The 24,845-nt window shown below is 44.7% G+C and overlaps 1 protein-coding gene across 1 annotated transcript in view; it reads right to left on the reverse strand.

Annotated features, from left to right (window-relative positions):
* Window positions 1–497: 497 nt before the first annotated feature.
* The window catches only part of LOC147447851 (Protein kinase superfamily protein), a 29,082-nt gene continuing 4,734 nt past the window's right edge, over window positions 498–24,845 (reverse strand). The window contains exons 2-4 of the mRNA XM_086523669.1: window positions 2,638–2,729; window positions 2,085–2,558; window positions 498–1,840 (exon numbers count right to left, since the gene is read on the reverse strand). Coding sequence (XP_086379795.1) covers window positions 790–1,840; window positions 2,085–2,558; window positions 2,638–2,729 — 1,617 coding nt within the window. The 3' untranslated portion in view covers window positions 498–789. The remainder of the gene's footprint in view (window positions 1,841–2,084; window positions 2,559–2,637; window positions 2,730–24,845) is intronic.

Consider the following 24,845-nt stretch of genomic DNA (forward strand, 5'->3'; position numbering starts at 1 on the left):
CTAGTGGGCCTCAAACGTGACACATGATCTTCCACACACGGCTGGCCATACAGGAGACCACTGATTGAGGCAAATGATTGGTTACAGATAGAGAAGCAACCCATTGTAACCTGCCGTTCATGGGTACATCTTGTCTTAAACCCTAAACCCTAAAGCTTGTTCACTTATATGTACCTTGGAAAGGGATACTTTTCAGATATTTATAAATCATTGTCTAACTTTTGAGAAATTAATCCAATAATCAGTGTTCCAAGACATTTGATGAGTGCTGCTGTTGTTGCAAAGGCCATAAATAAGATGCAGTCTTTATGCTCTCTTCATTCAAGTCAATCCTACCTCAATCTTTTCTATAAAATTCGATGTCTTTTTTTTAAACTGCGAACGGTGAGCACCACCCAGCACATGTGCAATCTTCCGCACGTGCACGTCACTACAGGACATAAACCAAAAAAGCTTGCTAGAGCTCCAACACTCTTAACGAGCGTTGCTGCAAAAGGGACATAAAACTCCACTTGATAGGTAAATAACAGAAGGTATTATAGTCTTCAAAGGTTAAGTCAGAAATGGAGCAGCAACAAAGAGATTCTACTAGCATATTTACAAGAGCATCCAAAATGCTCATACTGAGCTTTCATGCCCCAGGGTTGGTATGATACCCACAATGTACAATTGAGTCCTATTTGCAACACAATCCCTACACCTGTATACATGTACAACATTCAGGTTTCAATGAAAAATATTCACAATTGATATGTACTGCCCATTATAAGTAAAACCTTATCCATATGATCAACTCTGTGTTGCTATTGCATTCTCCCCGAATAGTATAGTTGCAACTGATGGCGGCAGCCACGTTGGGTTTCCTGCATCTTTACCTTGACCATCACCTGCCAGCTCGATTTTGGCATTTTGCTCAACCTTGTCCTTTCCTTTTGAACCTTTTCTTGGCAAAGGAAGCACGCGAATCACCCCTGCACCTAGCTTCAGAGCAATAAAAGATGAAACGGCAAGCACCAAAGGCCGCACACCCCAATGCATTGCTTCTAAGTGATAATATTTGTCAATCAGGTTATCATAGTCCTGCATCTGAACCACTTCAACCTCTTCGGGGTCTGCCCACCATTCCTCCCAATTCCACAATCGCCCTGGAAAGGTAACCACAAGACCCCCATTGGGTGCAATCCAAGAAATCCTTCCCGTATCCCAGCATCGATCTTTTCTCAGCGGCCACTGAAACCGAGGAGAAACCACTTCTTTCCTTACTTTTATGAACTGCCCTACATGGAAAGGCTTCACTTTTTCCAGTTCCCTTGGACTACAAATCCACAGCATCTCCCGACCCAAGAACGCAACCTTCAGCTGACCACTTGTTTCGATTCCATGTATCACGCCAACAGAAGAGGAGCTGCGCACTGAGGAATTTGAAGGCGGGCTCTGAGAGAGATGGACAAGATCCCCGACAAAAAAACCAGAAGATACTCTTTCAACAATGGCTGGACTCACATGCACCGGTTCCTGAGCCTCAGAAAATTTAACAAGAACACTGCCAGCATGTTTGTCTATCATAACAATGGTTCCCTGCGTTTTTATGGGCTCACGTGAATCAGCTGTGGCTTGGGGAACTACTGAATCCTTCAATTGAACTAGGTCTCCAACTTGAAAACAATGACTCCAAAGGGACATTTTATTGATCCTGTCACAATTAACCAGCTCATTCTTCTTGTCAAAGTACTGTAGCACAATAGAATCAGTACCCATTACAGACTTTACAACTGCAGGCTTCCCACCGGACACATCTGTCACATGCACCCAATCCCCTTCCTTGAACATGACTTCAGGGCTGCATGCACATCCATACAGAAAGTTCATTTTATTGAGAAGAAAGCCATTAAACCAAACTGGTAAAAACCAGAGTTCTTTTTCTCCCAAAGGCCTCAGTGTTACTTTATTCAAGTGAGACTGTCGAGTACTCTAAAATATTTTTAGCTCTTCAACTTGTTAGTGATTTGGCAATTGGCTTTAAAAGCCTTCTCACTCTATCGCTTCTTAGATCTTTGAGCAGTGAAGTAGATATGTATAAATACCTTTCAAACGCCTGGACAATCTCAGCAAATGATGGCCGCTTCCTGTAATCATACTCGAAACAGGCCCTGATGACCCCTTTAATAGCTGGAGGCAGGCCATTGGGAATTTTTGGGGTCTCACGCTTCCTCACGACAAGGGAGAAAATTTCTTTAGGTGAATGCCCATGCCAAGGCACTACTCCTGTAAACATTTCAATAATGCTGCATGCAAAGCCCCACGAGTCTGTCTCAAAAGAAAGCGGGCCACGAACATCAGGTTCCCATTGCTCAGGAGCCATGTAATTTGGGGTGCCCAACCAAGCTGTATTCTCATCGTCATGGAACTGCATGCCTAAAATTAGAGATGGTATGCCAAATTCTCCCAAAATCACCTTATCCTGGTCATCCAGCAGAAAGTTGCAGGGCTTCAAATTTAGTGCCATGATTCGAACAGAGTGAAGCTCTGATACTGCAAGAGCCCCGTTCAAGCCATATCTGCACGCAACTTTTGAATGATTCAAACAGCACCTTCAAGAAAAAAAAAACCTCAGAACATGAAAAAGATGAAAGCTACCTTATCACGTCTGCTAAAGGAAGTCGATTCTCTTTAAGGCGAGCCATTCTATCCCCTATTGAGCCCTCATAAAACTTTGTGATGATACATATCTGGGCAAGAGGAAAAGAATGTCACATCTCTCTCTCTCTCTCTCTCTCTCTCTCTCTCTCTCTCTCTCTCTCTCTCTCTCTCAGCATTTCCACAAAGCATTTGACAGTCCCTAGAGCTCGACTGATGTGCAGGTTACAGGAGATGGGTGTACCCACAGAGCTGATTTGAGGGATCATGGCCCTGTATAGGACAGTTGTGGGTCAGGTCCGCACTCCCGAGGGGGTGTCTGAGCTTTTTCACTCCACTATTGGGGTGAAACAGGGTTGCCCACTCTCCCCCACTTTATTTGTTGTGTATGTGGATGAGGTTTCAGATTACATTGAGAGGGGAGGCGACAGAGGAGCACAGTTAGCAGGGACTTGGATCTCATTGCTACTATATGCAGATGATATTGTGTTGATCTCAGATTCACCAGAGGGAATGCAGCGACATTTGGATACATTGCACACATTTGCTAGTGATAGCGGCTTATCAGTGAACCTTGGCAAGACCAAGGTTATGGTGTTCAACACCACACCACAGTGGGTCAAGCGATCTGCACCTACCTTTGCATATGGTCAGGAGACGGTGGAGTATACAGATAGATGCATACACTTACCTTGGTGCGGTCTTTAGTGGCCCAGTGTTTTCTTTGAGGAGAGCAGCAGAGACTAGGCTAACGAGAGCATATGCGGCTTTAGGGAAGATGGAGAGGATGTGTTTGCAGGTTCAGTTTCAGGAACCTCGAACGGAACTATGGCTTTTTGACACTTTGGTCACATCAGCTATGCTTTATGGGGTGCAGATATGGGGGTCATCAGTGGACCGCCATAGCCAGGCTGGCAGTACTGATGGATGGAAGTATATGGAGAGGCCTATGGTCTCTATGATTTCTCGGATGATTAAGGCCAAGGCCTCTGTACCGCATGAGATTATCCGTGCAGAGCTCACTGCTCCCCCATTGGTCATTGAGGCACTTACCAGATCCGTTTCTTTCATACACAATATCTGGGATCTCTCCCATCTAGCTTTGGAGTCTTCTCAACAGCTTGCCTCACAGGGAGACATCTCTTGTTGGTATGCACAGATGACAGCTTGGTTCAAGCTGCATGGTTTTGACATGGATAGATTACCCTCTTTCCAGTATTCGTTGGACGCACCCTCCTTGTCTCTCACACGGACCGAGATCACTCAGCTTATCGAACAGGACTTGATTCAGTTAGACACTAGGAGGACATGGATACAGCCTATGCGTATGCTTGGCACGAAGATGGCTTTCTACAGAGAGCATCTCCTTGAGCTTACACAGGATGGTTTTGTGACCAAACCTGCCTACATGGACACTCATCTATCCCATGGATTACGATGTGTTATTGGACAGATGCGCACATCATCACATCAGTTAGAGATTGAGGCTGGCAGATTTAGAGTAGTACCAGCAAAGGCCAGGATTTATCAGTTATGCCATATAGAGCCAGAGACAAAGTTACATCACATATATCACTGCCCAGTCTACTATGAGATACAAGGACGTTTCCACTGCCTATTCAGAGAGGCCTTGGACACTGGCCAAAGTTATGAGATATCACGATCAGAGATGCCTTGGGCTATTTTTATTGGAGCTGCACAGACATAGGGAGAGCCTCTTGAGGAAACCAGACAATAGGAGATGCTCACAGAGGGAGATCAATGATTTTTTCAGACTACATATACGACATTTAGGTGAGAAGGCATTACAGCAGACTTCAGAATCCACCTGTTCCAGGGGCACACTGACTGACAAGGCCACTAAGCTTGAGAGATCCATACTCCCACGATTGCAAGGGTCATCGAGACATCGGTGGAGGCTGCATCAGAGGGTCCGGACTATTCTGGCACGACATGGGAGACGCCCAATCAGAGTACTCACTAAGGAGGACATTGATGAGCTTCACCAGCGACAAATGCTGGATATCATAGGATCCTGATTTCAGCATTTCATTTCATTCCATTTCATTTCACTTTAGCTCAGTTCAGTTTCAGTTTTCAGTCTTTTTCACCATTTGTAAACTCTTTTGTCTCATAGGTCACTTTGGCCTTTTGAAGACGTTAATATATCATTTCATTTCTCTCTCTCTCTCTCTCTCTCTCTCTCTCTCTCTCTCTCTCTCTCTCTCTCTCTCTCTCTCTCTCCCCTTTTTTAGGATCCCATAGTACTTTTATTTTATCATTTTGTCGTTTCATTGTTACTCTGACTTTGTATCAAATTCACCACATTGTAACGCTCTGGTCTCATAGGTCATTTTGGCCTTTTGAAGACGTTAATATAACATTTCATTTCATTTCATCTCATCTCTCTCTCTCTCTCTCTCTCTCTCTCTCTCTCTCTCTCTCTCTCTCTCTCTCTCTCTCTCTCTCTCTCTCTCTCTCTCTCTCTCTCTCTGTGTGTGTGTGTGTGTGTGTGTGTGTGTGTGTGTGTGGATAGTTTCCTATGACGTTAAAACCATAGTAGCAGTGGACGGAGGGACGGAGCCTAGAGACGGGGGATGCCCGATTCTGGGACGGGGACGGGTAGGGACGGGCGGCAAATTGCCTGCCAGGTGGGAACGCAAGCAAAACGTCCCAGGACGGCAGGGGACGGCAGTCACAAACAGTCAACTTTTTTTTAAATTTGAAAAACTGGTCGTTTCTAACCTCTCCAACAACCATATTTTTGAACTTTGAAGCACCCCAATGGCTATAAAAGCCACCCTTTGGGTCCTCATTTCTCGATGTTTTATAAACACATCTATGTCTATATGACTCATGTTCTTTGGTCTATTTAGTGTAAATTTATGGAAAAAGTGATGCTCTATGTGTGGCATGTGTTTAGGTCAAAAAATGCAAAAAAAACTCTTTTTTTTTTTGCCGTTCCGACCCCCGTTCCCAACATGCCGTTCCATGTTACTATGGTTAAAACTCTCTTCTTCTTCTTCTTCTCTCTCTCTCTCTCTCTCTCTCTCTCTCTCTCTCTCTCTCTCTCTCTCTCTCTCTCTCTCTCTGTGTGTGTGTGTGTGTGTGTGTGTGTGTGTGTGTGTGTGTGTGTGTGTGTGTGCGGATACACACACAACACACACACCCAATATGCACTACACACGCACCCTAGAGCTTGCACAAGTACACAAACACGTCACTGCCAGATATCAAAACACACAACCTTTGCCGTCCATCTTTGGACTTTTTCTTGCCTTCATTGTTGATTTTCTTGGATTTTTTATTATTGGAGAGATCTTGTTTCCTAAAACATTTCTCTTCAAGATGACCATTCGTTCCACAATAGGTGCACTGATGGCATGTATACAGTCCTGACGAGAGAGCCATACCAATAATGGTGAACCTGGTAGAAGTCATGTATTTGATTTGGTGAGAAAAGTAGGAGGTGGCTGATTGCCGTCTTCTTGAGTAGGAGTATCAATCGAATAGACTCTTCCCTAGAGTTTCTCATCTTTGCAGACACGATGAAGACATGGGGAGGGAGAGGCAATCCACCAATAGAGAGATTGAACAAACCCAAAAAGCTTTCAACTTCATGAACATTCTTAAGATCTGGCTAACTCCCATGGTCTCTATCTTTGCCGGGTCCATTTGTAAACCCTTTGCTAAAAGGATGTCCCAGAAAGTGTATTTTTGGCATGAGAAATCGCTCTTCTTCCCGTTGATAACCAATTTGTTTTTCGCAGTGCCTCAAAAACCTATAAGAGATGTTTCCTACGTTCCTCTTCATTCTTAGAGAATGCGATGATGCCATCAAAGACGATGCCCACAAACTATCAATGATTTCTAAAAATCTGGTATCATCCCATTAGATGTTGCAGGAGCATTTGTGAGGCAAAGGCATCACCAAATACCCATACAATCTGAAGGATGTCCTGAACAAGGTCTTGTAAGAGCGATCTTGATCTGGTGATAGCCACTTTTCAAATCCATTTTGCTAAAACACGAAGAACCCTGTAGTCTGTCAAGTATATCATCCATCCTAAGTATTGGAAACCTATTCTTGATGGTGATTTTATTGAGAGCTCTTAAGTCGATGCACATTCTCCAAGATCCATCTTTCTTCAAAACAAGGAACAAAAAGGCGAAGTACTAGGTTGAATTAGACCCTTTTCTAGAAGTTCTTTGACTTGGTTCATTATTTCTTCATTCTGGGATTTGCTCACTTTGTAAGGGGGTCGGTGTCACAAAATGATGACGTGGCATGGCCTAAAGGACATTGAGGTCGGACAGAAAGGGCCAAATCCCTAGCGAAAGAGGCTGCAGAAGTTTTACCAACTTGCAGATTATGGCCAAGTAGCCACATTTTTGGAGCTTTCTTGTACAAAAGCAGGGTCAACCACCATGTCTAAGCATTATCCTTAAGAAAAGATGCCACCTTTCGCACCTTGGAGGCTTCAGAGAAGCTGCCCCTAAAGAAAGCGATGCCAAAATGATGTATGTACGCAAGAGCTCAATGGGAATCCTTGAAGCCTGAAAAAGTATCAGACCCTAACGCCTGACCTCATCCTTGAACTCTTCGGTCTTCTTTCTCTTCTTCTCCAAGTTGTCATATTGAGTAGCTCTCATAGGTGGTTCTACTTCTTACCATAGATGGTACCAAAAGAGTGGGAATCACTATCAGAACTGTCGAAAGAGGGCAAGGTGTCTTCCTCTGAGCTGCTACTTTGCCTTCACTACTTTCTAGACTTCTTCTTGAAACTGCTTTTCTTCGTCTTTCTCCACTTCTTCCGCCTTTTCTCATCCTTGCTGGAACTAGTGGAAGAGGAACTCTCTGAACTCTCTGAAGAGAAAGACAAAGAAGAATTGGGGTCATCCTCGAAATGGACACGCTTCTTGGATCCTCTAGCTGCCTCAAAAGTCAATTTCCAACCTAGGTAATTGAGATCCTCCGACTTGCTTTTCTTCCGAGAGTGCTTTTTGTCTTTCATCATTTGATTGATCTTCTACTCAAGACCTTCGTCAAACTCTTCTTGCGAGTACAATTTCCGCTTTCCTACACCCGGCTTTGCTTTAGTCTTCATGGCCAACTTGATAGGTGAGTCGACGACATTTTGCCATCGTCGATCGACAGTGAACCTCAGCAAGTGGGTGAATCTTTAAATACTTCATGTGGTTCACATCCTTGAGTACACGATCATTCGTTTTGGGCACGTGTCAAACTCGAGTTGACGCTTGTACTCCTTTTTGTCGAGATCCCCCGCCAGAAACTTGCCATTGTCGTCTCCCGATTCCTCAAAAGGAGGCTTGCTCCCGTTGGAAACTCTGTTGATTCTCAACAATCCCTCGCTAGGATTAGAGAGCTCTTCATCTTCTTGGGGACGGGCAATCAAAGAAACATTGTCCTCTTTGTCAGATTCACTCCTAGAACCCATGTGTGCTGCACAAGACGAATATGATCCTTCCTACGAGAAGAATCGTCTGGGTTACCACTGTAACAGACTTGGACACCCAAGCGAGAAATCAATAGCAACACACGAACAAAACTGTAACAATTGAACTTGAAGAGAGAGAGAGAGAGAGAGAGAGAGAGAGAGAGAGAGAGAAAAGGAGAGTCGACGCGAAGCGGCGGAGTTCTGCTTTCACATGCACTGGCCCCAAAGACTAGTGCCCTTCGATATTTCTGATGCTTCACAAAGTACAACGGCCGAGAGACCCTTCTCTCTAATTTGCAAAAGAGGACCCCAAGCCACTCTTATAAACTTTTACAAGGTGTCACAAGACTGGCACCACGTGCCAATAGAAAAGAACAGACTGAACAGACTTTTAGCACTTCAATAACAACTGAAACTGAAAGAGAGAGAGCACACGCGACATGGAGTGGTGGAATTCCACCCCAAAGAGTATTGGCCCCAAACCTTGGCGGCCCTTTCGGTATTTCTTTATATTGCATCATCAAAGTACAAGCCGGTACTTCATCCTCTGCACCTTCATCCAGAAGCATGCCAAAGAATGAGCCCATGGCCTCATTTTTAAAGGCCCCAGGCCCAAAAGTAGTTTACATGAAAAGCCTTCAAACTCAAAAGCATCTAGTCCAAAAGCGATGCCCAAAAGCTGCCAACATAAATCACGGAAATCCATACAACTGCCACGTCAACAGTCAACACAAAACGCGAAAATCCGTACAATCTGCCACGTCATCATGTCAGCACAAAATCCGGGTTTTCCGCATGATTGCCACGTCATCAGACCATTCCAGATTGCAAAGATCCATACAGTTGCTCGTTTTTCAGTGGGTCGACACGTCAGCAGTTTGTGACATCCCCCCTTCTTGAAACAGAGTAATCCTCCGTGATTACCGCATATCTGCAAAACAACTCAAGTTAGCTCAAAAATTTCCGAGGGACAATCAGTTTGCTCTTTTTTTGTTAAGGCGTTGGCTTCTCTTTTTGGCCCTTTTGATCAAGGAGTTGGCTTCTCCTTTCGTCCAGATCGGAACTCTTGATATTCTGGCGTAGTAAAATTAGCCATCACACCCAAACCGCACTGATCTTTCGTAGGTGTCTTGATGCACTAAAATTATATACCCAGGCAATCTCATCCAATTAGGAATATTCAGTGGTTGGCACATCACAATGCAACACAAATGCTCACATATGCATGTTAGAAGATAGAAACAAGGTAGGATCCGTACGGTGTCCGTACAGTACGGTACCGTACCGTACGGATCCGTACTGTACCAACAAAAAAACCAAAAAAAAAAAAAAAAACGAATTTCCCCTTCGCGTTTTCGGATTTAATTTCGCCTCTGTTTTGCGGGTTTGGCCGCCTGGTTATTGAGACAGAGTGAGTTTGGGCGCCTGTTTATTGCAAACTATTGACTACAGAGTACTACAGAGAGAGTTTGGGCGCCTGTTTATTGCAGACAGAGCTCTGCAAACTCACTTGCAGAGCAACCTTGTGCGCGGTAAAGGTAAGTGCTCGTCCTCGCGAGTCTCTCCCGTCTCCCTCGCGCATACCTTGTGTGTTTCTCGCGATAGCATCAATGTTTTTGTTCACCAATCTGTAGGTACACCATGCCTCGCAAACCCAACCCAGTCTGGAGCGCACACACCACTGTCATTGCGGTGGTAAATAGAGGAGGGCAAGCAGGATCAGGAACACATACTTGGGCCTACAAATATTGTGGAAAACAGAAGACAAGTACGGTGACGCGTGTGTTGAGGCACCTTACTGGCATCGGCACTACTGGCCAGTGCGGATGACTCGCCTTGGATTGTCTATTTATGACACCTTTGGATAGTAGAACAATGAGCTAATATCCTAGAAGTGATACTTATGAATTTATTATCAAGTACGGACTGTATTGTAGGTTTTTGACGTTTTCAAAAAAAACCTTACGAATTTTACGTACCTTACCACTCAATCCATTCGGTACTACGTACAGTACGTACCGTACCTTACGTACCTTTCCACCTTGGACAGAAACATAAAGTCGCCGATTAACACTCCTCCCGCATAACCTTACAAGGTCCGAGCCGGGAGTTATTCAACGACTCCCTCATCACTCCTCCCGCATAACCTAAAAAGGTCCGGGCCGGGAGAGATAGAGGCCTTTTACAACCAAACGCCCCCCAGACCGCAGCCTGTGTCTTTTGGAGGTGCTGAGAATAACCACTGCTCAGACTTCTTAATACTCCTCCCGCATAACCAACCATGTCCGGGCCGGAAGAAACAACAACATATTTTTCATGAATACAACCAAACGCTCCCCAGACATCCATCTGCGTCGTTTCGAGGTTCGAACAATACCAAAACAGCATTTCTCACTACTCCACCCGAGAGTAAAATTACCAATCATTGAAACTAGTATTAAAACCAGAGTCAAACAGTTCAAAGCGGCACCAAGACAGGTTTAAATCAAATATCATCCATTTCAAACAAATTCCAAACAGAACTCAAACTTAAAAAGCAATCTCGACATTACCCGAGCTCGAAAAGTCGACTGACTTTCCATCCTGAAACCTGCACCAAAAATTAGGGTTAAGTTCCTTCCAGAAGGTCGTAGCCGACCGCACCATGGTCCATAAGCTCTTGGACAAAAAATGTTCTTGTGACAGTGATGGTAGTCCCAACTTCCAAGACATAGAAATCACACTGGACCTCCAAGGTCATCTGCTCGTGAAGAGACATCTACTGAGAGATGTCAAGAAATTTCAAGTTATAATCTGTTAGGGTTTCAACTTTCCATGGCAAGCATTTCAGGATACCCCACTCTGCCAGAAGTTGCACTCCGAAGTAAGATGTCAAAACCATATAACTTCGGGCAAAAATTTTCTTGAAAGCTTGCCAATCCTTGGAGTGTGCGGCTTGGTAGCTATAGACATCAACATGTGCATGGCACTGACTCTGAGAAGAACAGCAGCTCGAAACAAATCTTGGATCCTTCTCTTGCAAGTGATCTTTATGGCTTATGCCCTGTAAGACATGAGCGGTGAAGATGGGAGCGCGCCCGATGCACGATGAAGTAAGGGTGGGAGTGGCTAATAAGTCCCGAGTAGGGACCCGAAGATACTTCAAATAAAATTCTAGTAGCCTCTATTTTGCTTTGTCTGCTCTTTTGTATGACCGATATGATTTCAGAAAAGCACACCTGATGCTTTGATACCACTGTCACAAGACGGGCACCACGTGCCAATAGAAAAGAACAGATTGAACAGACTTTTAGCACTTCAATAACAACTGAAACTGAAAGAGAGAGAGCACACGCGACATGAAGTGGCGGAATTCCACCCCAGAGAGTATTGGCCCCAAACCTTGGCGCCCCTTTCGGTATTTCTTTATATTACATCATCAAAGTACAAGCCGGTACTCCATCCTTTGCACCTTCGACCAGAAAAGCCTTCAAACTCAAAAAACATCTGGTCCAAAAGCGATGCCCAAAAGCTGCCAGCATAAATCACATAAATCCGTACAACTGCCACGTCAACAGTCAACGCAAAACGTGGAAATCTGTACAATCTGCCACGTCATCATGACAATGCAGAATCCGGGTTTTCCGTACAATTGCCACATCATCAGACCAGCGCAGATTGCGGGGATCCGTATAGTTGCTCCATTCTTCAATGGGTCGACATGTCAACAGTTTGTGACACGAGACCCCTAAAACAAGGCACCCAAAGTTGCTTTTCAAGGCTAAAAGCATAACCTCCAAAAATTGTTGCCAAAAGCTCACGCAAGGCTTGCTGTACGGATCCGTGATTTGCAGCAAAATTTTCGATGGCTACCACGTCAGCACATCTTATGCGATTTTTGGGTATTCATTGTTCGGCTAAGTTGTGCAACTTTTCAAGGACCTTTTTAGGCCATTGAGCTTCCATGTCATCACACTTATGACATGCTTCTTGTCATGTGGTTATTGCATTGTCCCATCAGCCTATTGCTCATGTTACAAGCTTGGACACTCCAAGCGAGAAATCAATAGCAACACACGAACAGTATTACAAAATCATTGAACTTTGAGAGAGAGAGAGAGAGAGACGACACAGTGGAGTTCCGCGCCCAGAAGCATTGGCCCCAGAGATGCCAGGCGTCCTTGTCAGCATTTCTTTATTATTTTGTCGCAACGGTACAACTCCCGAGGGTCCTCAGCTGTTAGATGCAGCGGACTGAATGTTGTATTTTCTCAAGATTAGTTATCTTTACTGCTCAAGGTTCCTTTTGATTCTTAGGAAAGGAGAGAGCCTTCCGTCTTGTAGAGTGTTGTGATCACGAACAAAGTGAGTGGATATTGTGCGTGCAAGTGAATGAAACTGAGAGAAGGAGAGAGAAGAGATACGACACCCGAGAGGTTGTAATACCCTCCTCCGAAGGCCCCACTCTCGTCGGCGAGAGTGGTCTAACTTTGATTGCACAAAGGTGTACAATGCGAATGCAATGGACTGATGCAATTTGGACTATGCCGATGACGACGATGGTGATGACTTTAGGGCTGATTTGGATCTTCTTGTATCCGTTGTCCACAAAGGGGCAAGGCTGAGAATCGGTGCTACTTTGGGGGCTGAATTGACTGCTTTACCTTGTTGACTTGTGGCTGGAATTGACTGTTCTTGTAGGGGCTGAAATGATGATAAAGAACGCTGATGTGTCTAGGGTACTGCTGCGTTTTTGAAGGAACTGCTGCCGGCTGAAAACGCTGAGTGTCTGCTGCGTTTTCAATGGCTGAATCGCTGAGGATAAACGTTGGTTTCTATACAGTTTGAAGGCCTGAATCTTGCTGCGTTTTGATGCTAAAATCGATGAGGACCTACAATTGTTGGCTAGCGTTAGTAGGACTTTGGAGCTGCTGCCAGTGAAGGTAAAAAACGCCAGGGCAAGTGAGAACTTGGGATGGCGATGGCTGGTTCTGAAAACGCCAATGGATGGATATGCATGCGATGAGGAAAACGCCAATGGATGGAGTAGCCTCACCAAGGATGTTGGGGAGGGTCTTGCTGAGAGAGGGAGGGACACCTGTTGCTTCGGGAAGTCTGCTGTGCCTTTGCTCATCTGCCAATTTGTGCTAACTTGGGTTTGCTTATATATTAACTTACCCAATTTGCCCTACTGAGTACCCGACAAAAGTCACTTAATAAATAAGTGAAAAATGTTAAAAATAGGGAAAAATGGGATAAAGTCATCTGAAAAATCTCCAAACTGACTCTGATGGAATCTGATGGAAATGCTTATGCTTATGCAATGTGCAACTAGAGGATATGCATCTACACTAAGTGACTGGGCATGCACGGTCTACGAATAGACTCACAAAAGTGCCAAATCACTTCTAATCTAACTTGACTGGACTTGACGAAAACCCTGCTATGGTGTAGCTTGTCCACAGACACATAGGGTTGGGATGTGTCACGTGACATCCCCTCCTTTATAAAGTGAGGTATTGGTACCGAGCTGCATGGCTTCCTTGTAGTCTGCCAACAACTCTCGATAATCCTTGAAGAACTCTTCGTCTACCCACACCGCTTCATAGGTTCCTCGATCTTTGAACTTCAAAAAATACTGTCGTACTTGTTTCTTCGAACCATGGCGAAACCGATGCAACAAGACTTGCTCCGGCTCCATGACTTCTGCTTCATCGATGATCTCCAGTTCTTCTTCTTCCGAAACGTCCTTTGGAGGTGTTCCCTGAAACACTTTCAACCAAGAAACATGGAAAACGTTGTGCATTGACCATGAGTTAGGCAATTTCAATTTCATTGAAATGGACTATACATACGAAAAGATAACTTAGAACATTTCTTTCCAACTTGCTTAAGACACTGTTTCATGATTCGTAGATACACCCAATCTCCCTCCTTGATCAAGACCTTCTGACGATGCTTGTTAGCCTGTCGAGAATAAGATTCCTGAGCCTTGCTTAGCCGAAGCTTCACACTCTCAGAAATCTCATCCAAGGATTGACTCTCAGCATTGGCATCGGGCATTTGATTGATCGATCGAGTCAACAGTGACTGGAATCGACGCCCGAAAGCTGCCTCATACGGAGTTCAACCAATAGCAGAAGAGAAGGAATCATTGAAGATAGCCTGAACCAATGGGAGATAGAGCTCCCATTGAGACTGCTGATCATGAACATAAGACTTCCACACATCAAAAGCAAACTGATTATAAATTTCCGTTTGACCATCTGACTGTGGATGAAAAGCGGATGAAAAAATCAACTTTGTGCCAAAATTTTCAAAGAGTGCATGCCAAAAGTTGGACGTAAACTTAGCATCCCTATCTGAAACAATGGACTTTGGCAAACCACAGAGGGGGTACCAATGCTTTATGAACAATCGTGCAACATCTTGTGCAGTAACTGTGGCCTTACAAGGAATCAACATGCAAAATTTGTTGAAACGATCAACAATAGTTAAACATTGAGTGTTCCTTGAATGTAGACTTGGTGGTAAGTTAGTCACAAAATCCATAGAGATATCCTGAAAAGGTCCCTCGGGAATAGGCAGCGGAAGCAAGAGGCCTTGCTGCTTATCCCGAGGAGCTTTTACTTTTTGACATATAGTGCAATGTGTGACATAACTAAACACATCTTTTCGCATTTTAGGCCAATAGAAAAATCGTTCAATCTTTTCCAATGTGGTGTTCATTCCCCTGTGCCCACCCGTGAGAGAGTCATGTGCATCATGCAATATGGCATGTGTATCATGCAATATGATTGGCCTGAGAGAGGGCAACACACATAGACGCTAACAAAAAAATAACAATCCATCACGAATGAGATAGTTGCTGGGCCCCCTTGGGAAGCAAGAGCCTGCAACCAATACTTACCAAACTCCGAATCTGCATACTGATTCTTCATGCTGTCAAAAGACTCACCCTGTATAGAAAATGTGGTTCTTGACTCGAGCCAAAATCTGTCCTTTGAGACTCAACACATCTGCAATAGGGTTAGCTTTTGCAGGCACATACTCAATCAAACTGCCAAATTGCTCAAAAAATTATGACCACCGCGCTTGGCGATCACTCCAATGTGCACTAGGCATAGACTGGAGCCACTTGAGGGCTTGATGATCTGTGCGCACTATAAACTCTCTACCATACAAAAAATGCTTCCAATGCTTAAGAGAGTGAATGACAGACAAAAGTTCTTTATCATAAACTGAATAATTCTTTTCCGCACTATTGAGCTTCCGAGTAAGGAAAGCTACTGGGCGACCATGCTGCTGGAGCACAGTGCCGATGGTGACATTGCTCGCATCCGTCCATACCTCAAAGGGGTCATCCCAAGAGGCAAGGATAAGACAAGGTGCTTCTGTCACCGCAACCTTGAGAACTGCGAAAGCCTCAATGGCTGTCTCGGGCAAGTCTACGCGCTGACGGCAAGTCTTTACCCCTTTCAAAACGTCAGTCACAGATGCAGCAATGCGTGCAAAATTCTCTATGTGCGAACTATATGCTTGACATAACCCAAGAAAAGAACGCACATCATATGCAATTTTGGGCAAATCCCAATTACGAACCTGTTCCACCTTCGCGGGGTCTAACTTGACGCCTTCTACAAAAATGATGTAACCCAGATAAGTGACTTCAGTAAGAACAAATTCAGACTTCTTAGCTGCAATGTACAACTGACACTCATCCAAACGAATTAGTACCCTTTCAACATCTAATTCATGTTGCTCCCACGATGCAGAAAAAATGAGAATATCATCTGAAAAGATGAACACACATACACCTACCATATCGCCGAAACGACCTACCATGAGACGATTGAACGTACCCACGGCTCCTGTCAATCCAAAAGGCATAACAATATACTCCCATTGCCCTCGCTCGATGCGAAAGGCAGTCTTGAAAATGTCGCCTTTGAATATCCGTACCTGATGGTATCCACTTTTGAGATCGACCTTGCTGAAAACCTTTGTCCCATTGAGCCTATCGAGGATATACTCAATGCGAGGCATCAGAAACTTGTTCTTGACGGTCATCTTGTTTAATGCCCTGTAATCAACACACAAACGAGACGAACCATCCTTCTTGCGAACGAACAAAATAGGGGCAACAAAAGGACTTACACTAGGACGTATGAATCCTCTAGCCACCAACTCCGTAAGTTGTCGCTCTAACTCTTCCTCCTGTGACTTATTCAAACGGTAGGGAGTCTTACTGACAGGCTGCGCTCCCTCCATAAGCTCGATGCGATGGTCCTCCGGCCGCTCCGGTGGAAGACGAGGTGAAAGATCATCCTGCAAAAAGAGATGTTTAAATTTCGTAAACAACTCCGAATACTTACCTGGAGCCTGAATGCTCTGGGAAACTGAGGCAACATAGATGAATACCGCTTGTGCTCCTCGTCGTAATTCACGCTTTACCTGCACATGCGAGATGAGAGGCAAAGAATGCAAGCCCTCCTCAACACGAATGATGAGGAGGGAATCAGTATCGGAATGTAAAGTGATCGTGTTAGCACTAAATTTAATGTCAGGATCAAGTTCACAAAACCATTTAATGCTTAAAATCATATCACATCCTCAGAGAGGAGACACAAGAAATTTCCTACGAAAAGAAGCTTGTTGAACGGTAAACATCACATCAAGGCACTCCTTCATGATAAGAGAGTCCATACCAGGAGCGAAGCCAGAAACCTCGAGAGGAAATTTCTGACTAACCTCTAGGCGAGCTCTGTCAACAAGAGGGGAACTAATCACATCATGCATACTGCCTCGATCAAACAATATGACAAAACGCTATCCTTTTACATGACCATAACACTTCATGAGAGATTCATCAATGTGTATGTCAGAGTCATGAGAAGATGCAGGTTGTGTTGTGACAGAGTTTGTGGTAGTTGCAGGTGCCTTTGGTTCTTTAGGTGGGACTGTCTTAAGACAGTTCTTCTTAATGTGACCCTTAACGTGAATTGAAAACATCTACCTTCTTTAGCATAAATCACTTGTTCTTCAGCCGTGATGTATCCTCCTATAATTCCTTGTGAAGCTTTTTCATCAAGGGTTAGCTTAGGTTTTGCAGGTGCTTTAGCTTTACCCTTAGATTCATTGTTAAGAGTTCTTTTCCGAGGAATTAGAGGAAGAAGGACTAGAAGAATTACCATTCTTACCGTTCTTACCATTTTGTGTGTTCTGAGAATTCTGAGATGTCCCTTGAGAAGACTTGTTCTCCTTAGGCTTTCCCTTGATGTGCTTCATCTCTTGGGCGAGAGCGATTGCTACCGCCTTGTTGAGATCCACGGGGTTAAAGACTTCAACATCAAACTTCATGTATTCGTCTAACCCAAAGAGAGAAGCCTCTTTGCGCTCATCATCCGACTTGCGTAATTGAGTGCCTAGCTGCAAAACACGGTTAGAAAAAGACATGACTGGCATACCATGTTGCTTGAGATTACGCCAATCCTCTTTCAAGCGTGCGAGGTACTGAGGTGGCATAAACCGCGCCTTGAGCTTGTCTTGGAAATCAACCCAACTAAAAGAGAGGGGCGTGAAATCGTCGGCTGCCTCTAGGTGCGCGGCTAGCTGTGCCTCTTGCCATGCATGGTACCAATTGATGGCATCACCGGCAAGGTACATAGCTGCCGTCAAAACTTTGCTATTTCCTGTTTTCTTAGTTGTCGCAAAATAAGCATTAAATTAATGCAACCAAGAATGAATCACCGTAGCATCCATCTTACCGTCATACTTACTGAAAGTCAACTTTTCTGTGACTGGATGGTTGGAATCCGCGTCATGGCTTGCGTCACTTGATGAACTTCCACGATCTTTGGGTGGTTCGGTCTTCGAGGCTAGCATGTGGGAAATGAATTCTTGATGACGAATCTCCCTTTGAGCTTCTCGTTCATCGCGCTCGCGTTCGAAAGCAAGTCGATTTTCTTCTTGTTTTGCGGCAAGAGCAATGCGCTCACGTTCCTGAGCAAGGCGCTCACGGTCCTGAGCAAGGCGATTTGCTTCTTGTCTATCCATCATGGCCATCATCTGCTTGACCACTGCCTCCATAGGGTTTGGTGTAGATGGCGAAGGGGGAGGGTTGAAGAACTCATCTCCGGGTGGGGACGAGTCGTCGTCGCCTCTCTCGTGCTCATCACCTGTATGCGAAGTATCCATTCCGCTTCGGGTGACGACCATGCACTATAATTGGGGTCTTAAGCTCGCGAGGAACTTGGGTTCTTGAGGGTCTTGAGGTTCTTGAGGTCCTTGATTCGGGAGAATCTTGGGTTCTTGAGGATCTTGAGGTTCGTGAGGTGTTCTTTCGCTTGCTAATCGCGTTGGAGAAGGATCTTCTCTTCACCCGAGTTCTATTCCTTTCTGCGGGCGCACCCCTTGGCGGCCTTGCGCTCACACCAAGGTTGCTTTTTCCCACCTCACATCGATTGGCCGGCCGCTAAGTGCACGGTCCGCTCTCAATGAGTGAAAAGAGACACAAGGGGAGGCTAGACAAGCCCTTCTTTCTTGGGATTCCTGTCACTCTTCAACAAAACACGATTAGGAATCGCCACACCCAAGTAACCTTGGGTTCATGCGACCGCAACAAGCAAAAAAAATTCTTGTGGTTCTTTCCTTGAGTAATGCAGAACACTTCCAAAGCTCTGATACCAATGTTAGGTGCAACGGAATGAATGTTGTATTTTCTCAAGATTAGTGATCTTTACTACTCAAGGTTCCTTTTAGTTCTTAGGGAAGGAGAGAGCCTTCCGTCTTGTAGAGTGCTGTGATCACGAACAAAGTGAGTGGATATTGTGCGTGCAAGAGAATGAGACCGAGAGAAGGATAGAGAAGAGATACGACACCCGAGAGGTTGTAAAACCCTCCTCCGAAGGCCCCACTCTCGTCGGCGAGAGTGGTCTAACTTTGATTGCACAAAGGTGTACATGTCACGTGACACATCCCAACCCTATGTGTCCGTGGACAAGCTACACCACAGCAGGGTCCAGTCAGTCCGATCAAGTTAGATTAGAAGTGATCTGGCACTTTTGTGAGTCTATTGGTAGACCGTGCATGCCTAGTCACTTAGCATAGATGCATATCCTCCGGTTGCACACAGCATGATCATCGGAATTCCCATCAGAATCCATTAGCATCAGTTAGGGGAATTTTCCAGTGCATTTAGCCTATTTTCCTATTTATTGGTTATTTTCACTTATTATTTTTAAGTGACTTTCCAACAAAAGTAGGTAGGGCAATTTTGCTAAGTTAATATATAAGCAAACCCAAGTTAGCACTTTCTGGCAGAAGAGAAAGCAAGAGCACCTTGCTCAACAGGCAACTTCTCAGCAAGACCAACCCCCGCGACTACTCTGGCGTTTTCTCCACAGAATACCTAGCGTTTTTGCATCAGATCAGCCTTGGCGATTTGTGCACAGCAGATCAGCCCCGGCGTCATCACGACACAACAGATCAGCCTAGCGTTTTTGCATTTGCAGAACCCCGGCGACAAAAGGACCAATTTCAGCCCCTGGCGTTTTTGGATTTCAGCAGCAAATTAAGACCGGCATTATTCACCTAAAGTGTAACAGATTCAGCCCGTAAAGACCATCAGTTTTCAGCCCTAAGAAACCTCATTTTTCAGCCAAGAAAACGCAGCCAAAGCAGTCATTTTCAGCCACCGAAACAGTCCCAAAATTCAACGATTAGAAGATCTCAAATTTCAGCCATCAAGTCGTCGTCGTCACCGGCATAGTCCAAATTGCATCAGTCCATTGCATTCGCATTGTACACCTTTGTGCAATCAAAGTAGACCACTCTCACCGACGAGAGTGGGGCCTTCGGAGGAGGGTTTTACAACCTCTCGGGTGTCATATCTCTTCTCTCTCCTTCTCTCAGTCTCATTCACTTGCACGCACAATATCCACCCACTTTGTTCGTGACCACAGCACTCTACAAGACGGAAAGCTCTCTCTTTCCCTAAGAACTAAAAGGAACCTTGAGCAGTAAATGTTGCTAAATTGGCTTTATCTTACAGAAAAATAATTCTAAATGAATTATTGGACTTATAAGTGAGAGGGTTTTCTCGCTTGGAACACCGAGGAAAAATAATTATAAATGAATTATTGGAATTTTAAGTGAGAGGGTTTTTCTCACTCGAGACATCCGAGTACAGAGTATTCCTAGTATGTCATTCAAAGTAATGACGGGAGCACTGAGAACGGGAATATCTGTAAGGCCACCAGGAACGGGTACTTCTGATGCGTCACATCGGATGGGTGACACGGAGCATCGGAAAGAAGTATCCAACCATCCGGGAGCGGACATCTCTGATGCGTCATAGGATGGGTGACATAGAGCATAGTGAAGGAGATTGTACCGTAAGTTCGGTAGGAAAGGACTAGGTGATGGGTATTCCTGATGTGTCACAAGGTGGGTGACTGGTGCATCGCAAAGGGAATATCCATAGTCGGGAGGAAATTCCGAATTGTGTTAGAATTGTGCACAAGGAAAAAGCAAGCACTTGAATGAAGATGGGTTTAGAGGAAACTTTGAGGAAAAACAGATGCTTTTTGAGAAAGCGGGATTGCCTTTCGGGAAAGCAGAGGCTTTCTCGCGAGGAAGTCTATGTTTGCATTGCAACTGTGCATGTGATTGCATCCAGGGACGCCTGGGAAGTGCTGTGAAAGCATTGTTTTTAACTTATAAGGTTTTATTGAGTTTTTGGACAGATTCAGACCATTTTTAAAGGTGACCGACCGCCCACTTAATAAGTGGGCAGCCATCTAATAAATAAGGCAACAGATCAACCAGCGTTTTAGCGTTTTCTCTCTCTTTTTCTGGCAGAGCAGCGAAAAAAAAAACGAAAAAAAAAAAAAAAAAACGGCCACGATCTCTACGCGAGCAACTATTCGTGTCCGTGGCTAGGAGCTATAAAAGCATCACATGCCCTTACTCAGAAAAGGACCAATCTTTGCAAGGAGGAGATGCTGCTGCAGATTTCAGCAATAAAGAAGACGTTGCCGGTGATGCCCATGGCTGCCCCAAGTGTACCATATGTCGTCAAGACCCAGTGCGCGAGTTCCCTCGCGAAGAAGTGCCTACGAAGCGTGTTTCCATCGCGACAAGTTGCTGTTTTTCTCTGTTTTCAGCCCATAAACGTCGTAGACGGGGCTGATTTACGAGAAGGAACCCGAGAACACACCTCTTTTGTGTGTAGGATTGGAAGAGAGGATTTTCTATGGAGAGATCTCTTCCGAGGAATTGCTTTTCGAGAATCGAGTTTCGTTTCGAGCGTCGAGACTTTGAAGGTAACGATTTTCATGTTCTGATCTTTGAGTATTTGATTGTAGGTGTACTTCCTCTTCGTGAGGGAGTAGGAGCAGAGGAAGGCATGAGCCTCTGCAGGAGAAAAGCGCTCTGAGGAACTAGAGCCAGATCAGCCCAAGGGTTTCGTACCCGAGTTTGGGAAGTAGATCCACAGATCGGAGAGAGGTAGTCTCTCACGTTGTGATCCGGAGGTTGGGATTCCCAAGTAAGGACTTCGTGTCCGGGAAAGCAGAGTTGTTCTGCGGGAAGAGGACTCTGGAAAGAGAGTTGGAAAAGAGTTGCAGGGATGTCATGTCCCGAGTCTGGAAGGTGAGATCCAGAGGCGAGAACCTTGATTCTCGAGGAATTGGAATAAGGAACGGAAGTTCCTTGGAATAGGGTTTTGCCCTAGGAATCGGAAGCTGAGGCTTCCGGGAACCATCAAGTCTTATTCTAGAACGAACGTGGTAATACATTCAGTTCAAGTGCTTGTATAGACTTCTCCTCAGTAATAAAGATACTATTACGGGGGGGGACCAGCCCATCTTCTGGTCCCCAGTACTGTGTCGATCTTCTCACTTTATCTCTCTCTCTCTCTCTCTATCTATTTCTCTCTATATCCTCTGGCTTCAATATTAAGTGATAAATTTTATTTATTCGAGTATATTTTATATTGTTATACGCTCCCGTTTGTGACAGTAAAGATCACTAATCTTGAGAAAATACAACATTCATTCCGCTGCACCTAACATTGGTATCGGAGCTGGTTCTGGCTGTCGATAGACTAGCTGGAAACGCTGCCACAGCAGGTTATATGGTTGTTGTCGATCTTTGCATGTGAGGAAAACGCTAGGGCAGCCAGGAAGATGGCGATTACAGATCTTGTAAACACCAGGGAGGGAGAGGTATGGCGCTAGGGGGTCAAAGGGGGGGTACTGCGTTTTCTGTCAGCAGCTATACCAACCCTAAAAACCAGCGTTTTCTGTCAGCAGCTATACCAGCCCTGAAACGCAACAGAACTCAGATTTACAGCATTGGAGGCCGATCGTGCTGCGCATAGATTGGCTATGGAGGCCGAGCGTGAAGCTCAAAGGGAGCTTCGCAATCAAGAATTTATTGCCCAAGTCCTAGCCTCGAAGACAGATCCACCCAAAGATCGGGGAAGTTCGTCAAGTGGCGCAAGCCACGACGCGTATTCCAATCATCCAGTTACAGAAAAGTTGATTTTCAGTAAGTATGACGGTAAGATGGATGCTACAGTGATTCATTCTTGGTTGCATCAATTTAATGCTTATTTTGCGACAACTAAGAAGACAAGCAACGGCAAAGTTTTGACGGCAGCTATGTACCTTGCCGGTGATGCCATTAATTGGTACCACGCATGGCAAGAGGCACAGCTAGCCGCGCACCTAGAGGCAGCCGACGATTTCACGCCCCTCTCTTTTAGTTGGGCTGATTTCCAAGACAAGCTCAAGGCGCGGTTTATGCCACCTCAGTACCTCGCACGGTTGAAAGACGATTGGCGCGCTCTAAAGCAAAATGGTATGCCGGTTATGTCTTTTTCTAATCGTGTTTTGCAGCTAGGTACCCAATTACGCATGTCGGATGATGAACGCAAAGAGGCTTTTCTCTTTGGATTGGACGAGTATATCAAGTACGATGTCGAGGTATTCGATCCAATCGATCTCAACAAGGCGGTAGCGATTGCTCTCGCACAGGAGATGAAGCACAACAAGGGAAAGCCTAAGGAGAACAAGACTTCCACAAGTACCTCGCAGACTCCTCAGAACGGTAAGAACGGTAAGAATGGTAAGAATGATAACTCTTCTAACCACTCTACCAACAGTCTCTCATCAAAGCATTCTTCCAATGAATCCAATGAACACAATTGCTAAACCTAAGCTTACTCCAGCTGAAAAGGTAGCACAAGGAATTGTAGGAGGTTACATCACTTCGGAAGAACAAAGCACGTATTCTAAGGAAGGTCGTTGTTTTCATTGTCACATTAAGGATCGCATAAAAAGAACATGTCCTAAGCTTGAATCGAATGAATCTAAAGAACCCACAGCATCCACTACATCTGTCAATGCAATGTATGATAACACGATTGTGCCCACAGTTTCTCAGGACCCTCCTATTGATGATTCTCTCATCAAATGTTATGGTCGTACGTCAGGGCACCGTTTTGTCATATTGTTTGACCCAGGTAGTATGCATGATGTGATCAGTCCCTCTTGTTGAGAGAGCCCGCCTTGAAGTTAGTCCGAGGTCTCCTATCGAGGTCTCTGGCTTTCGTCCTGGTATAGACGCTCTCATCACAAAGGAGTGCCTTGATGTGTTGTTTGCAATTCAACAGACTGCCTTCACTAGAAGATTTGTTGTTTCTCCTCTCTCAGGATGTGATACGATTTTAGGCATGAAATGGTTTCGTGAAATCAACCCTCTCGTTGATTGGAAGGCTAGCACTTTAACTCTCAATGCCAAAAGTGATTCTCCTACTGTCTTTCATGGAGTAGATACTTCTCCTTCTCTCTCTCTCATTGCTAATATGCAGGACAAGATTAACAAGATTCAGGAGAAGGAGACTCTCTCAGTCTCTTTTTCTCCCCAGCATGACACACAAGATTTGCATGATGATGTGAAGCATGATGATGATTTGAATGACAATGATAAGCATGATGATTTGGATAACAATGACAAGCATGATGATTTGCATGCTCAAGATGTGATTTCTCACAAGCATGATGAATTGCATGAAGATGATGTGATTGTTCAAAAGGATGATGTGTTAGTGGATGTTTTTTCTAGCGAAGCTAACCTCGTTGCAGATATGAGCACTCACGAAGGATCGATCTTGGCTCTCGAGCCTAGGTCAACAGAACCCCCTTAGAAAGAATCCACTCAAGAAGAACCCAGTCAGGAAGAAGCGATCTTGGCTATTGAGCCTTGGTCCAAAGAGCCATCACAAGAAGTATTATGTGTTCGCATGATTGATACGCACGCATTGTTCGAGTGTTTCATTCGTGAAGGTTTCTTGTATTTTAGTCAGCATCGTTATGTGATCCCTTTTCCTAGGCATGACATACTGTATGTTGAGCACGTTTCTCTCATGGATGAGCACGAATGTATGCGGATTGTTCATGAAAAGTTGAAAAGTTTGTATGTCAGGAAGTCACATTCTATGTCTCTTCCTTGGCATGATACATTTTCCGCAAGAGCACATGATAGTATGAGCACCAAACATGAACATTTCCATTGTGATTTGCCACAGTTGATTGATTTCGATCAAACAGAAAAGATTCGATCGCATTGTTTGCATGTGTTTGATGAACGGTTTGTCACTCCGTCTATTTGTTCATCTCTATTGCATACACAGTCTTTAGGAAAGACAAGATTTTTTTCCTTCACTTTACATGGAATGGGTATGTTCATGGTTTTGTGTTGGAG

This window comes from Adiantum capillus-veneris, chromosome 11, assembly GCF_014529385.1.
Source record: "Adiantum capillus-veneris isolate H3 chromosome 11, ASM1452938v2, whole genome shotgun sequence".
NCBI lineage: Eukaryota > Viridiplantae > Streptophyta > Polypodiopsida > Polypodiales > Pteridaceae > Adiantum > Adiantum capillus-veneris.